This window comes from Colossoma macropomum, unplaced genomic scaffold (genome assembly GCF_904425465.1).
Source record: "Colossoma macropomum unplaced genomic scaffold, Colossoma_macropomum, whole genome shotgun sequence".
Lineage (NCBI taxonomy): Eukaryota > Metazoa > Chordata > Actinopteri > Characiformes > Serrasalmidae > Colossoma > Colossoma macropomum.
This window is the reverse complement of record NW_023494805.1, coordinates 38,747,589-38,763,841: the sequence shown is the minus strand read 5'-3', so window position 1 is coordinate 38,763,841 and position 16,253 is coordinate 38,747,589. Positions and strand designations below refer to the sequence as shown.

Here is a 16,253-nt window from a genome sequence, read left to right as displayed (position 1 = left end):
ATGGAGAAAGGAGAAGAGAGGCTACTTTGAAGAATCTAAAACAGGCATTTTTATTTGTATAATACAGGTGATTCAGAAAGATTCATCCGATTTCAAAATGATTTATTTCACTTGTAAATCATTACAGAACAATGCAGTGAACTGTTAATGGTTTAATTGAGCATATAGTTTATTATGTAATTTTACAAGTGCTCAATATGAACCTCCTCCAGCTGTACGGACAACATCAACGCCATAGTCAAATTCATCCCATACTCGATTGAGCATGTCGGTATCACTGTACTCACGGCTCTTTCAATGCGATTTCGGAGATCTTCCAGTGTTGTTGGCACATAAACAGAATCCTTAACGTACCCCTAAAAAAAAAGTCACACTGCGTGAGATCTGGTGATTCTGGTGACCTTTTTCTTGGAACTGTTGGTACCAACGACGAATGCTCTAAGCTGTTGGAGGTTCACTGCCATACTGACAGTCAGAAACTCTATGACCCCCTCTTTTTATTTGGTATATGATTGGTTCCTAGACGCCTCACGGTTGTAAAAATATGGCGCTTTGAAATCAGATTAATCTTTTTGAATCACCCTGTATTTTAATTGAGTTACATAATTACATTTTCATTACATAATTATATTTACTTTACATTTTGTAGTGACAAGTTCCCTTTGGCATTCTTTTCTGATTGTTTTGATGTCAAAAAATGATGTTTGGTGAAAATGTACAGGACAACTTTCCACAAAACAATAAACTTTTCACATATTTGTTGGATTGTGATTGGTTCCTAGGCGCCTCACGGTTGTAAAAATATGGCGCTTTGAAATTGGATGAATCTTTTTGAGCACCCTTTTTTGGTCTCTGCATAAAGTTATTTCATAGTTTTGATGCCTTTACTATTATTTTAAAGTATAAAAATAGTACAGTAAACAAAAGTAAAGAAAAGCAGCGTCTCTATAATGATTTCCTTGTAGGGCAAAGCAGGTCTATCCTCCTGTGTTGCTGTGCTGGTAATTAGTTTGCTTTCTGGTGGCTGGCTGACTCGGGCTACTCCACAGCCTTTACTTAACAACAGTGCAGTGTCCCTTGTGTGCCTTCTCTTCCTCCTCTCCACAGAATCTACAGTGATGGAGTGGCAGGAGATATAAGACACAGTGGGCCACAAGACAGCATTCATACAGAGTGCTATCCATAATCTTTTGTCTTTTTATCCATAATCTGTCATTTTTCATGCTATTTCCATGCTATGCTATTCTATTCTATGCTAGTGATGGCTAGGCTGCAACAATTAGTCGGCAAAGTTGACAACATTAATCATGAAAAATGTATACAACCCCACATCTGAAAAAGTTGGGACGGTATGTTAAATTAAAATTAAAACTGAAAGCATACATACATACATACATACATACATCATCTAAACCGCTTATCCTTCTGGGTCGCGGTGGAGTGCTGGAGCCTATCCCAGCTGTCATTGGGCGGAAGGCAGGATACACCCTGGACAGGTCGCCAGTCCATCGCAGGGCAAACTGAAAGCAGTGATTTGTAAATTATTTTTGACCTGTATTACATTGAAAACAATACAACAGCACATTATAATATTTATTTCAATTTTTATTCTTGCACCATATTCTAGTATCTCTGCCCATCTTTGCTTCTAAAGAACTAGGCCTTTCCTTGATGCTGCGTACCCTGTTGGCATCACCTGTTTTAAATCATATTATTATTTAATTATTTTACTCACTACTAGCCCTAAATTGTCTCCATCTGACTTTTTTGAAATGTGTTGCAGGCCTGAATGGCAGGATGGGATATATATTTACCAATAAATGTGATTGTCAAGACAAAGCATGAAATATCTTGTCTACCATGAAATACGTTAAAGTACATTTTCAAAATCACTGCTTTCTCTTTTTTATTTGCATTTTCCATCCCGCCCTGTTTTCTGATTTGGGGTTGTATATATTTTGTGTATATTTGTGAAATGGAGTATTTATTGAAAAAGCACTCTGTAAAACTCTTTAATAATATATTGGAAACACTGTGAGCAATATGGTTTCTGTTGAGAAGTCATCATCACTTGTCACAGAGATGGAACTTTGAATAATGGTGGCAGTGAGGGGAGAGGAACCAATGAAGACAAGTGTGAGGATTCACAGCGTGGGACTTTTCATCTATATAGAAAGTAACAGCATGGTACAAAGCAGCATATAAAAAGTAAACGAACATTTAACCCTGACAAACCTAATGTCTTCTCAGAGGTACATTCAGAGACTTAGGCCCAATCCCATTTCTTCTTTTTACCCCTAACCCTTGTTTTCAAGTGTCACCCTAACCCCTTGGAACTGAGTTACAAGGGGTAGTGGTTGAAATCTTCCCTATGAAATGGGACCCTCAAATAAAAAGAACATTACTTTATTAACAGACTACTAGTGCTGCTCTGTAGGCGACCCTGCCAGTCTTCAGTGATAGCAGAGGAGGGTAAAGTTCAGCTCCTCACTGCTGGGCTTTAGTTACATTTAGGGCATCATATGACTTCAAAGAGGGGGGCAATTATTTATTAACACCCACCCCTGATTCTTCAGTGATATGAAGCTGAAATCGGCTGTTCACCAGCTTCTTGTTTGAATTTTCCCATTCCACCTTAAATGGTGCAGCAGTAACATTCTGGCACTTCAGGCGTCAAAACTGCTGGACTATTTGAGGTGGGACGGGAAAGTTAGCTAGCTAGCTGCCGAGACATTAGCATGCTATTAGCCGTCTTGCCGGTTTTTTCTTTTTTTCTCATAACACTCTGATTGGAGTGTGACTCTGAAAAACCTCAGTTTGGAGGGCCATGTAGCCATAACACTTCACCCTACCCCTCTATCTCAACAAACATTGGGACACCCTACCCCTAGACGTGAAGGTGCAAAACAGAGGGCTAAGGGCTAAGGGGTAGGGGCCAGGGGTGGAATGGGATTGGGCCTTGCACAGCGTCCCCTTTAACTTATTAAAGCCTGCGCCTAGAGTAGTTACAATGCATGCATGACCATGTTCATCATAGTGAAATGGATCAGCATGTGGAACCGGAGGTTTCTGTTTGGTACCATATTTTCTATCACTATATAAAAGAAGCACCATGCTTCCTTTATTGCTGGATGCACCAGTACTTTTGAGTGAACACACAGGCTCATTCAGAATGGAATTTGGATTGATTTTGGATCAGTTTATTATCGAATGGATTAATCAAGCAACAGCAAACCTTTGCTTACAAAGATACTTCGTGATACAAAACAAAGTCTCGTAATTCTTGGCATCATTAGATTATGTTCATTACTCAAATAAATTTTACAAAATCATGTTATTAACAGGGAAAAGTAGATTAAATGGCAGAAATAGCTGCTTCATTGCATTAATCTTAAGGATTAAACAAAAGAACACATATTACAATGTGTCTTCTGCTCCCACTGATTAAGTATTTTTACATTAAAACAGGTACACAAGAGCTAGATTGGTTTATTAATTAAAAAAACAGTCGATAGGTTAACCACTTATAGAAACTCTTAGTTACAGCCCCTTTTCATGGCCCATTTTCTTCTCCATTCTTGACATATGATGGGACCCACCTCCAGATCACCAGAAATCTTCAAATCGTGTCTCACCAGAAATCATCACAAAATTCCTCCACACTGGGTAAAGAGAATTTGACGTGGCTGAGTTCCCTAGTCGCCCCCACAGCATGGCACCCGGGAGTTGGAGACTATTTCTCCCGGTTCCAGGAAGAATTAAGCAGTGCCTGCCAGGCTAATGTCAGACATCTGCCTCTGCACACCCAGCCTGTGAGAAATTAGAAGAGAACACTGTGGAGGAGGGTGAGATTTAATTGAACCAGAGACAAGAAATGGAGTGGAGACGAGTACAACAGCTTTAGGGACAGGAGATCTTTAAGGCAACTTCTTAGCTTAGGGTTAACTGTAGACCTTTGGACTACATGCAGAACCAAGCACTGTCGCATCTGCTCAAAAAAAGAGCAGTTGCAGTAGTTGTCCATTGCAGTAGTCATCTTAAAAGTTATTTTTTGCCTGTCCTTAGGGATTCTACACTCTCAGAAATAAAAATACGAAACTATCACTGGGGCAGTACCCCTCCTGTCACTGGGGTTCGATCCTGAAGCGTACATCTCAGTACCTTTAGTCAAGGAACATAATTGTACCATAATCCATTGAAATTCTATTTTCTAAGTCGTATTGACTCCACACACCCGTCTCGTCTCCAGGCTTTTATTTTATTGATTTTTTTTAAAACATTTGTTTATGAAAAGGTACAAATATGAACTTTTCACCTGGAAAAACTTAATTAAGATTTATAATTGGACCTCAAAACCACTGTTGGGCCTTTGAGGAAACATTTACATTGTTTGTCCCTTGATGAATGAAAAATGTAGCTGCACAGAACCTTTATTTCTAACAGTGTACGGTGCTGTCCACAGTCTGTAAGTGCTTCCAACCTCTTCCAGCCTCCATGCTCGGAGAAGCGGGACGAATGAGAATTAGATAAGAAAGAATTAGCTAACAGAAATGCTGAATCTTATAGCTGGGGCTTGACCAGCCAAAGGCCAATGTGCTGTATGTAATAGGGTGATCGGACGACCAATAACACATTGTAGAAAACTGTATTAATTGATGTAGCATTGACTCCAGGGCAGCAAAGGGAATTTAAAACTCAATTAGAAGCCAACTGCTGAGTCCAGGAGGGGATTTGAACTCCTGCTTTGGACAGGATGATGACAGTGAAACAGACGACAGACTCAGCCTAGCTCGTCCGTGCAAATGTCAACCAAATATTATCCCAAAATGTCAGCAGGCAGCCAGAAGAGTCAGTTAGACTGATGTTTTAATGTGTTGAGCAGAAAAAAAGAAGAAGATGATGTGGAGGCAGTTCGCCTGTCACAAGCTAAAGGCCAGATGATAGTTTCAGAGCTGCAAAAAAAGACAAGACCGTAGTTGTTTGCATGATGACTGTTACAAAATGAAGTCAGCAAGTTATGACATTGGTGAAAGAAGCAAAACTGTATTTCACAATTGTATCTACATTCACAATCTGTGAATATAGATAGTACAAAACATCAATGCATCCTTCTTCCAAACAGCTGCGTATCATTATGTACTGTGAGTTATTGTTGATTGCTAATCTGTATATTCATGGTGTGCAGTGCTGGAGGATCAAACCTGAGGGAAAATGATTGTGTTGTATTATTTTTAAAACATTGCAGACGTCTTTTTAAGGGCAAGCCTTGACATTATTTCATATATCGTTTGACAAAAGTTCTGAATAAGATTGTCAGATACATTCAAGATGATGGAAGCATTAGTTTTTCAATAATTAAGGAATAAGTGTGAGGATAGAACTGGGGGTAAAGCGCTCCCTTGATGTAGGGCAGGGGTGTCAAACTCAACCACTAAAAAAGGCCATATTAAAAATCTCAACAAATCCGTGGGCCAGAGAACACGTATGTTTTATTTTGATTTTAATTAACATTTTGCTATAAACTGAACTGACCATTGTTTGTTCAGAATACACAAAAAACTTCAATAGTAAAATATAGACACTTGTAGTAAACCTTGAAATATTACATGAATACTTGAACTGTCCTCAGGAGCTCAGTCTTTTAAAGCTACCTATTTGCCTGAACTAGACACCTGGCATCCTTTCTTTGCTGCAAGTTCATTAAGACTTGGGCTCAATTTCTGAGCTGCTCAGCTGACTTTAAGTGTTTATAGTGGCTGAACTGCAGTTGATTGGTGATATGACTGGTGTGGAATTGTGTAGAACTGAGGTGTAGATTGTTGTTGGGGTAGCAGAGTCAGATTACATTATGTTGCAGTGCATGCTGGGGACTGTAGTGCAGCCTTGTGAAACAAGCTAATATTAATAGAAAATTAAAATACTTTTGGGGGCCGGATAGGATTGTGTCGCAGGTCCAATCTGACACACTGGCCTTGTGTTTGACACATGGGGTGTAGGGTCTAACCCAACCCCCTCCAACAACTCCATGCCTCCTGATGCTCTCATAAGGTGTTCATGGATTTACATCAAATCAAATTTCCCAATTTGTGCTAGTCCATCAATATCCAGTTAATAGAAATATATTTCATGGATGTTTATACCTTATGGAACCTTAAAAACATGTTTTCCTTAAAGAGGCCATTATACCCTTGTGGTGCCCTACATAATAGAATTATTGACTCAGGACGTTTAAATGTAAAGAGTTTTTCTTTTATTTTTACTATACCTTGACTTACAGACCTACGTCTGAAAACTGTTTTCTTGTTTTTCTACCCTTCCTTTGGCACCCTCATTGAAAATAGTGACACTAATGTGACACTGGGCAAGGGAGGATAAGAGATATTGGGAAAGACAAAGAATTAAATTTGTGGATGCTCTACAGCAACTTTATTACCGTTTAAAGCACAACTGTCCAACCACTGGATAGCTACACCATAAAAATGTAATGTACTAAAAAAATACTTTACAAAACACAATATTTAGATTATATTTTATATTCAAATGGATTTTTTTTACAACATATTGCAGTATATTCCACATTCAAATGCATTCCCTGCTTAAAACCTGCTAAGTTAAGTCATGAAGGCTTTGATAATCAGGTGATGTGTTGTATCAGGTTTATAAAAAGACTTGTGTCACGAGATAATGGCTGTGATAATAATCCAAATTCACCCTGCATGTTACACATAGGCTGGAATGACTCTTAGCCTGAAGGCAGTGCTCAGGTTATTGTGTTCATTGTGTGCTTGGCATTATGTGCAGGTTTAAGCCTTTCAGCTGTGATGCAACCTTGTTAGGCATTTGTGAAATAGTGAAAACAAAAAGTAAAAGTCATTTGAGTGACAGGCAGATGTACACTACTGTACACAGTTTAGAATCAGTGACTGTGACCAAAATAGTTCTTTATATACGGCGCTACTGAATACATCGACCATTTTACTCTTTGTGTCCGGATCGTAATATTTCTAGTGAACACCGTAGGTCACTACACCATCTGAATGTGTACCAGAGTGCCTTGCGAATTTCTTGTAACTGTGCAACAGACAATGGAACATTACGTTAACGATGGCTGCTGACCATTGAAAATTAAACAGCAGGCGCTCACGACTCTATGGAGAAACAGCAGCTTTGTACAGGTAAAAACAAAACTCTGATGTTGCTCGTCATACAGCAGGAATCCTGACTGGTAACTGCATATATGTTTACCCTAGCTGAATTGTTTACTCTTTCCTTGTCTTCTGCACTTTTCAAAATGCTATGGCAATATCTACGAACTTCAGCCTCGCAAGCAACTAATTTTGGTTTGTTTTGCGAATGATGAATACTGACACAGGTTGATGATGAGAACATGTCCACAACCATTTATTCATGTGTTTTTACCACTATTTAGTAAACTAGTTCCCTATATAGTGCAATACTAATGAGCGAGTGGGGATCCATTTTGTGTATAGCCAAAGTTTTATATATTATAATAAGTTTTAAAAAGAAATATAAAACCATTTCGAAACCAACAGTATTTCCAAAATACAAGAGGAAAAAGAAACCTAGATTGTACATATGAAGAATAAGAGAGAAAAGAACAACACAGAAACTCTACACCTAAACAAGAAACCCAAAGGCTATACAGTGTATACAAGTAGAAACTGGACTAAACCTAGGTGAGACCAGTACAACAACATGGGACACAGGTGCGAATGATACTGAGCAGGAGGAGCCAGGGGAGATATAGAGTTGGGGGCGGCAGAATAGAGGAAAGGCCAGGACAAGGTGGAGCCAGAATGGGGCACATAGAGCACTGGTGGCATATGTGGAGGGTTTCCCTGTCAGTTGACAACTGTTTCTGAGACGACACCGGCTGATATTTTAGCTTTGGGCCTGGGGTCACTGCTGTGCACGTTGGCTTGGCAAGTGGTATAATAGGTCCAAGAGGACATGGCATGAAATCCATTGAATCATCGAGTGCTACTTGACCGTAGACGTCTAGAGTCATTATTTTTGAGCTGCTGTAGTATTTAAGGGTAATTACCAGATTTATTATGTAGCTAATTTACATTCAGTTCGCTTCTTGTACCGGCAGATTTGAGTCTACACTTCTGACTTTTTTCTGTTTGACAAAATATGACAAAATGTAAAGGATGCTGTTTATTTTTTTCTACAAAATAATAACTTTTCATCAAATCAATAACATTTCTGATCTACTTACAAGCACAAATGTGGTGTGGATTGAAAGTTTAAAATCTGGATTTTCACATAATGTCTCTGCTTGTTTCAGTGAACTGGTGTGAAATAATTCATATAACTACAGAATGCTTTTGTTCACAGTGCTGTCTTCTATGGGCTAAGAACAGCTCGGTAGTGGCAACACAGAGATAGAAAGAGAGAGACAGACGCTTTGAAGAGAAATAAAAAAGGACCAGTTGAGAATGGAGGGAAAAAAGATTGGGGAATTCACACAAGGATAATATCAGGGCTGAAGATTAGAAAGATAGCAGAGAGAGCAGATAACCAGAGAAGAAAGAAGAAGATGAAAGAGATAAAATAAAAAAGAGCATGCGATATACGAGAGGTTTTGAAGGACTAACAAGACTAAAATTACAGAGCCATAGAGAAAGTGTGATGGAAAGCTGGGTGGGTTAAGCATGTCAGCCTGTGAGTATATACAGTAGCAGTCAAAACTTTGGACATGCCTAATCTTGAGAGATTTGTTTTGTATTTTTATAGTTTTCCATGACAGAATAATAGTGAAGGCCATTATGACACATATTACATGTACAATAGTCTTCATATTCTATATGATATAAAATGATTAATTTACAAAGAAAGAGAAATCTTCTATTTTAGATGCTCTGAAGTAGCTGCTCCCCTTTCACTTGATGCAACTTTACACTCTCTTGGCAGTCTTTCAGGCAACTTCATGAGGAGTCATCCTGGGACGCTTTTCCAACACACACCAAAAAGCATAAATCATTGTATGAATTTTAATTTAATTACATTTCCATTCAGTCGAATAAAGTATGGAACATCAAACACAGTTTATTTAACCTTTACACATATTCAGTTTATAAGTCAAACAACCCCCTTGGTTATTTTTTTTGTATAATTCCATGTCATATGAAATATGAAGACTATTATAGTGAAGACTGATTTAACACATATCATATGTGTTAAAATAGTCTTCACTATAATAGCCTAATATGATGATTCAGTTACAAAAAAAGAAACCTTCTATTTTAGATGCTCTGAAGTAGCTGCTCTTCTTTGCCTTGACGCAACTTTACATACTTTACAGACAATCTTTCAAGCAGCTTCATGAGGAGTCACCCTGGGACGCTTTTCCAACACATGCCAAAAAGCATAAATCGTAGTATGAATTTTAATGTAATCATATTGTACATTACCATTCCATTAGATAAAGTAGGGAACATTAAATGCAATTTATTTAACAACATACTCAGTTTATAAGTCAAACCTTTTTTTGTAACTGTTATTACATATCATATGGAATATGAAAACTGTTATAGTGAAGATGGATATAACACGTGTTACAATACTCCTCTATAATCACTGATATAACACATATCATATGTGTTATAATAGTCTTCAGTATAATAGTCTTCATATGCCATATGATATGAAATGATTCATTTTCAAAAAAAGAAACCTTCTGTTTTAGATACTCTGAAGTAGCTGCTCTTCTTTGCCTTGACACAACTTTACATGCTCTGGACAATCTTTCAGGCAACTTCATGAGGAGTCACTCTGGGATGCTTTTCCAACACACGCCAAAAAGCCTAAATCGTAGTATGAATTTTAATTTAACTATGTTGTACATTTCCATACAATCAGGCAAAGTAGGGAACATTAAACTCAATCTGTTTAAACTTTATACATGTCGCTGTTGTCGGAACCAAACCTTGCATCTCCAAAATGGTAACTTTACAGGAGAATGAAAAAACATTCTCTTCTTTTAATGTAAGTCAAAGGAAACCAGGCTTTTTTCCAAGTAATTCTGGGTTGTGTCTTTTGGTCCATTCATCATGAAATTAACACACAACGTAAAGGGCAATGGTTACTTTCAAATTATGTCAGAAACTGAAAAACGACAGAAATGGAGAAAGGAGGTTTTGTTCCGGGAGCAGCGACAACCCTCTTGGTAAAAATTCTCTATATGCTGAGACTTTGTTGGGAAAGAGTATATCAGTATTTTACGTTAAATGTTTATTTTTTTGGAAATTTATTCATATTTAAGCATCTTTTTATATTTATCGTAGAAACGAATTTCAAACTTATAAGCACAAGCCCTTAAATTATAATGTCTTTAAGATTATGAAACACATACATTCAATCAGGTGATTTTGACTGGTTCTGTATGTGTGTGCAGTGTGACCCACCAGGAGGCATGAGTGGCAGCGCTTCTCTAGGGGCTCAGGACCTCTGGCTGCATCGACCTTTAAAATGGCACATGGACTTTTTTCTAAGCATAGCGCTCTCCCCTCTTTTTATCTAACCTCATGACACCCCTCCGGGACTCATCCGATTTCTTTCTGTCCCCGTACGCCGTCTGGAAAAAACAATTTCCTCCGCTCAGAGGAAGCTTTATGCCGTTTTACGAACATTTTAATAGGAGTGTTTGATATTCCCTTGAAGACAACCGAATCGCACGGCTAACGTAAATTAGCCTGCCTCCGTGTAAATATTGGACTTGGGATTGTTTGATATTTTTCCATAAACCTGTCAAGAGCACAAAGCCAGAGATCAGAGCTTTTCACTTTTCTGACATGGCATCTTTTGTGTGAGGTCAAACAAAGGTCCTCGTGATATTTTCCCCACTTCACATCTTATTATTCGGCACATCAGGGTTTTAATTAACAGAGTGGACCTGTAAACGCCTGCTGTCAAATGAACATCAGGGCTAAAGTTGCTAAATTGCTAAATAGCTTGCATAAGTGTGTTTTTATTACCTTCTAATCAAGGTTAGAGAGAGTTTTGAATCAAATGGCTGTTTTTTTAAAATGCCAGTATTGCACTAAGCATAGAAGCTCTTCATAATCTGGAAGTTTTGCCTGCAGAACCGCTAGTAAGAATTATCATTATGATTAATCTGTTGCATAAAAGGCACATAAAAGGACAGTTTTCTTCAGCTGACAGTTGTTTTTCCAGAGAATGATTCATGACATATGCCCTCCCAAGGGATTTTAATAGGCCAACTCTTGAGAGGGCAATGCTGCTTTTCAGGTGAAATGTCTGCCTACGCAGGAAGTTATTTTGCAAACTCTTGTCTTTCAAAATATTGCAAATATGCTACATGGGCACTGAGTAAATGCTTGAGTGCCCCGTTCTTATCATATTCTCCATGTGGCTCACTTGAATTGCGAAATTAGTACAGCAGAGCAAACTTTAAACAGGAACAGATGCTTTGTTTAAAAAAAGCGTACCTGATTTGCTTGTCTCATCTTTTAGGATGTTCTTGTTATGTGGGGTTGTTTTCAATTGGAGCACTCTCACCGAATGCTATTTTTGAACACCCTTAAGCTCACTCTCTGCTGTCTGGGGAAGAACAAAAGAAGGAATTGGGAGCAAACTGAAGGTGTACTTGTGCAGCTCTCAACTTATTCTTTGACAGCAAGGAAGAAGAAACATGCCTCCTTATTTGTGGGCAGAGAGAGAGAGAAAGAGAAAGAGAAATGGGCTTGACGTTCGTTTAAACACGGGTGTTGCATACTGTGAACTCTCAGAGGCTCTAAGGCCAGAGTAAAAGTAATACTCTAGCACTTCATACAGTATAGAATGGTATATTGGAGTTGGAGTTGCAGAGAACAAATAGATTGGGTTAGCAGAAAAATCAATTAATCTATTGGTATAATAAAGAAGGTTGGTCATCTGGTTAACACAAATTGTCTTCTTACTGTTTATTATAGTCTAATTTATCCTTATTTTTCATATTGTAATATAGTTTGGGCAAGTACTTTCTCCACTACTCTTCACAAAATTTGGGTCCTTCAGAAACGTTTTGTTAGGATTGCAACCCAATCAGATTTATATACGTCATCTGCTCCTTTATTTCAGAAACTTCAGATTCTTACTATTTATGATATGAATATTTTTCAAATAGGTGTTTTTATTTATAAGATATATTTAAGTGAGCGGAATATTCCAGAGCAGTTTAAAATTTATTTCACAGCAAATTCAGGGGTTCATCCATATTCAACTCATCAATCTTCAGATCTTCATCCTCCTAAATTTCTCACTTGTAGAGGTCAGTTTTCAATATGATTTAGGGGCAGTAAAATGTGGAATAGGCTTCTTTAAAATCCTATAAAAAATGCTAAAAAGATCATTTAATATCTGTACTGTAGTTGTTCTTCTGTTGTTTTATTTGCTTTATTTATTGTGATGTTTATTATTACTGTTGCTCAGGAGTTAATATGGTTGTATAAATCTTTATTATTTCACATATGTATTTATATCTCATCTATGCACGGACGCTCTTGTGCACATGCACAACACACACATCTGCTTACACATTCAAATGTTTTTGTTGAATGTGTTATGTCGATGCTGATATTTAAGTCATTTGATGTTTGTTTTTTGTCATTATTATGTTGTATATTGTTTTGTATTTTCCCTTATATTGTGTAATTTCATTGTTTAGGTGGAGGCCTTACATAAGCCAATCAGGTTTTTTGCCTCTCCCTGCATTGTATGTTTTCTTAGTCTATTTGTGTGTATTTTAAATTGTGCAAAATAAACTATAAACTATAAACTGTAACTTTCAGTATTCAGATACACACTTTCACTTTCATCCAGATTTTCAGATATTTTAGCTTTAAAGTCCAAACTGCACACTGTCCCAAACTCTGCATTTGCTTTGTAATTGAATGTTTTATTGCAAAGCGTATAAGATGTACACAATAGATGAGATACACAGAGCATAAAAACAGAAATTTATAGCGCTGTCAGTGCTGTCTACACCCTTTAGTCAGTCCTGTAGTTATATGCTAAAAGGAGGTGGTTGCACATTAGCAAACCTGAAGTGTAAAGTATCTAACATCCTCGAGCTCCACACAGTAAACACTGAAAAATGATATTATATTTAGTTGTTGAGGCTGTGTTAAGGTATTTGTTTTCTACCTTTTTTTCCTGATACTGAAAAATGATTAACTTGTATTTAATGGCTGTTTTGACTGAAAATAAAATCAATGAAAGGATGGCCTTTGAATTTTTGTACAGTACCATATTACATATAAGTGGTGTCCTGTGCATCACATCTAGAATCAGTATGTTTGGTAAACCACGGTTCACGTGAACCTTTGTGTAGGCCTGCACAATTTATCTTTTGTTATTTGTTATTGTGATATTAACCTTTATCACACTTACATAACAGAAGGCAGCGATATGCAAATGACTCTAATGAACTAATCACAAAAGTTTTTTCTGTGTGCTGTGAGAATCCAAGCTGACACAGATGATCCAAATGAGTGTTTTGAAGAGTTAAGCCAATCAGCTGATCCGACAAATGTAAATGATTTTAGGAAAAATATTACATCAGCTGTTCAACAGTGTGTTTTAATACATTTTAAGGAAGTGGTCTCCAACCCTGATCCTAGAGATCTGCTTACTGCAGAGTCTAGTTTCAACCACTGTTGTCCACACCTGCTCCAGCTGATTAACTTCTTCATAAGTCCTTGATTGGCTGAGTCAGATACAATAGTTTTGGGGTTAATTTAGGTTGAAACTAAACTCTGTAGGAAAGTTGATCTCCAGGAAGAGGGTTAGTGACCGCTGTTTTCAAAATCTAACATCATAATAACTATGTAGAATTTCATTCATATCGTGCAGACCTGGTTTTGTTTTATGTGTGGCTGCTGTAAAATGCAATTATGTATATCAGTGTTTAACATAGTGCCTACTGTTTCTGATTCTGCAGATTTGTACTCCAGACCTGGTGGTCTTTCTGGCCTGTTCCAATCAGCGTCTAAAGGAGCGCCTAGAAAAGCGAGCGGAGCAGCAAGGTCGCCCCGATGACAACCCCAAAGCTACCGAGCGACGACTGGCCAACTTTAAACAAAATGCTGTCCCACTGGTGAAATATTTCCAGGAGAAGGGTCTCATCGTCACGGTAAGGGCGAGGTTTGAGTTACCTGTTCCTCTAGACCTTTGATATTTGGCATACGAAGTTGGTCATTAATGCCCACTATTATATTAGGTTGGTCATTAATGCCCACTATTATATGAGGATACACACAGAGTCAGGGGCTACATATACACACAATGGCATTGGGCATGGCGATCTTAAGCTCATGTGTGGCTGCTTCAGAGTGTCCCATTCTATTTGCAGTGTTTTTTTATATAGAGAGTATACAGCCTCCGTATGTGCAGTTGAATGCCTGTATCAGCAATGAGTGCCCCCTAAAGTAGCTGCATTCTCTAATTAGAGGAGGTGCCTGGATGCTTATGGACGAATAGTGTACCTGCTAGTATAACAACACTAGCTAAGTTTCCATTGACTTTCTGTGCAAAAATGAAAATGCATAAAGCAATGCAAATGTTTGTTTCCATCAAAATGACTTTTAGCAATAGAAATGCTTTATATAATAATATGATTTCTTTTTTGGTTTATCGATAACTAAATTGTGTTTGCTATGGTTCCGTCTCTAAAGTGTAATTTCTATCTTTCCATTTCTAATTTCCGTCTTTCATGTATATCGCAAGTTGTTTAGCTTCCAGAGAACATTCTTATAAGAAAATTTTGTTATTATTTTTCATCTGAACTGTTACGCAAGAGATCATGTTTCTCTGCCATATAGAGATGAGCACTTTCCATTTTCTGGCCATCTCTCTGTAAGAGCTGAAAAGTGACAGCATTCCTTTTAAAAACACTCTCGAGTCCAGTTCTACCTCTCCACCATGCTCTTTGTGTTTGTGTTTGTTATAAGAGGCATGAGAGGGAAATCTGTCACATGACACTAAATTTATGTTTGAATGCGTTGCTGTTCGGATCAGTAAGTGCTTATTATTGAGTGTGTTTACATGCACTTAATAATCTGATAACTGCAGAAAAACAGATTTTGTCTGTAATCCGATCAACATGTTTACATGCTCTTGAGTAATCAGATAATAATATAAAACTCCGGTTCTACATGAGTCAGGCAGTAATCAGATTTCTACTTTGCAACCATCCAATAAACTCACAGAAGAAGACGTGATGTAAACTTAACGCAAAACTCAAACTTCATGCCGCGGCTTTTTTAAAACATCACCTGAAAATATGAACATACATCATCTAGAAAATGAAGAATATTTAAATACTTTATTGTGTGTTTGGTTTCAGCGCCTCTCCAAAAGTTTTGCTGCCATCTCTCGACATCTATCGTTGGTTTTTGCACATGCGCAGACTGAGAAATCAGAAAGAAATCAGAGTAAGAGTTTACATGCACTGAGGAATCTGATTACTGAGCTAAAATCCAGCTCTCTTTATCGGATTTCTTAATTAGATTTCTAAATCGGAGTATGATGTTTACATGACCATTTGAATAATCAGATACCTGCACAAATCTGATTATGATCGGATTATTGAGTGCATGTATACAAACTCATTGTTTTGTTTAATTAGAGAATTGCTAAAATGTGACTGATGACTGACACATTTCTATTCCTTTTTTGGTTCAAGAAGGTAGTTTGTGATACAAACAAAACAAAAATCCTGATTTTCTTTACAATTCATGATTGTCATACATACTGCTGTCAGAAGAAAACCTTGTATCTCCAAAATGGTAACTTTACAGGAGAAGGAAAAACCTACTTTACTTTTAATGTAAGTCAATGGAACCAGACCATTTTCCAAGTCATTTTGGGTCGTTTCTTTTCGTCTATTCATCATGAAATTAACATACAATGTAAAGGGCAACAGGTATTTTCAAATTATGTCAAAAACAGAAAAATGTCAAAAATGGAGATACAAGGTTTTCTTCTGACAACAGTGATATCATGATTATCAGGATTAAGGCAAATAATGCCATTAGTGCCATTCAGCATTCCATTTGCCATTTCACATTCTGCATTACTTGCTTAGAAAAGGCAAGGCTGTAAGCTATGATGAAAACATGGTGCAATACAAGTGTGTAAGCTTAGGGAAGCCCTTTAATGAACCATGATGAAAGGCTTTGACCGGATGCTGAACAGGTTGAAGGACCCCAAAGTTTTTCTTCAAGACT

The 16,253-nt window shown here is 37.5% G+C and overlaps 1 protein-coding gene across 1 annotated transcript in view; it reads left to right on the top strand.

Annotated features, from left to right (window-relative positions):
- ak5 (adenylate kinase 5) overlaps positions 1–16,253 on the top strand; it is a 98,575-nt gene that overhangs the window by 19,245 nt on the left and 63,077 nt on the right. Inside the window, exon 6 of the mRNA XM_036596314.1 lies at positions 13,967–14,158. Within this exon, the coding sequence (XP_036452207.1) occupies positions 13,967–14,158 (192 nt within the window). The remainder of the gene's footprint in view (positions 1–13,966; positions 14,159–16,253) is intronic.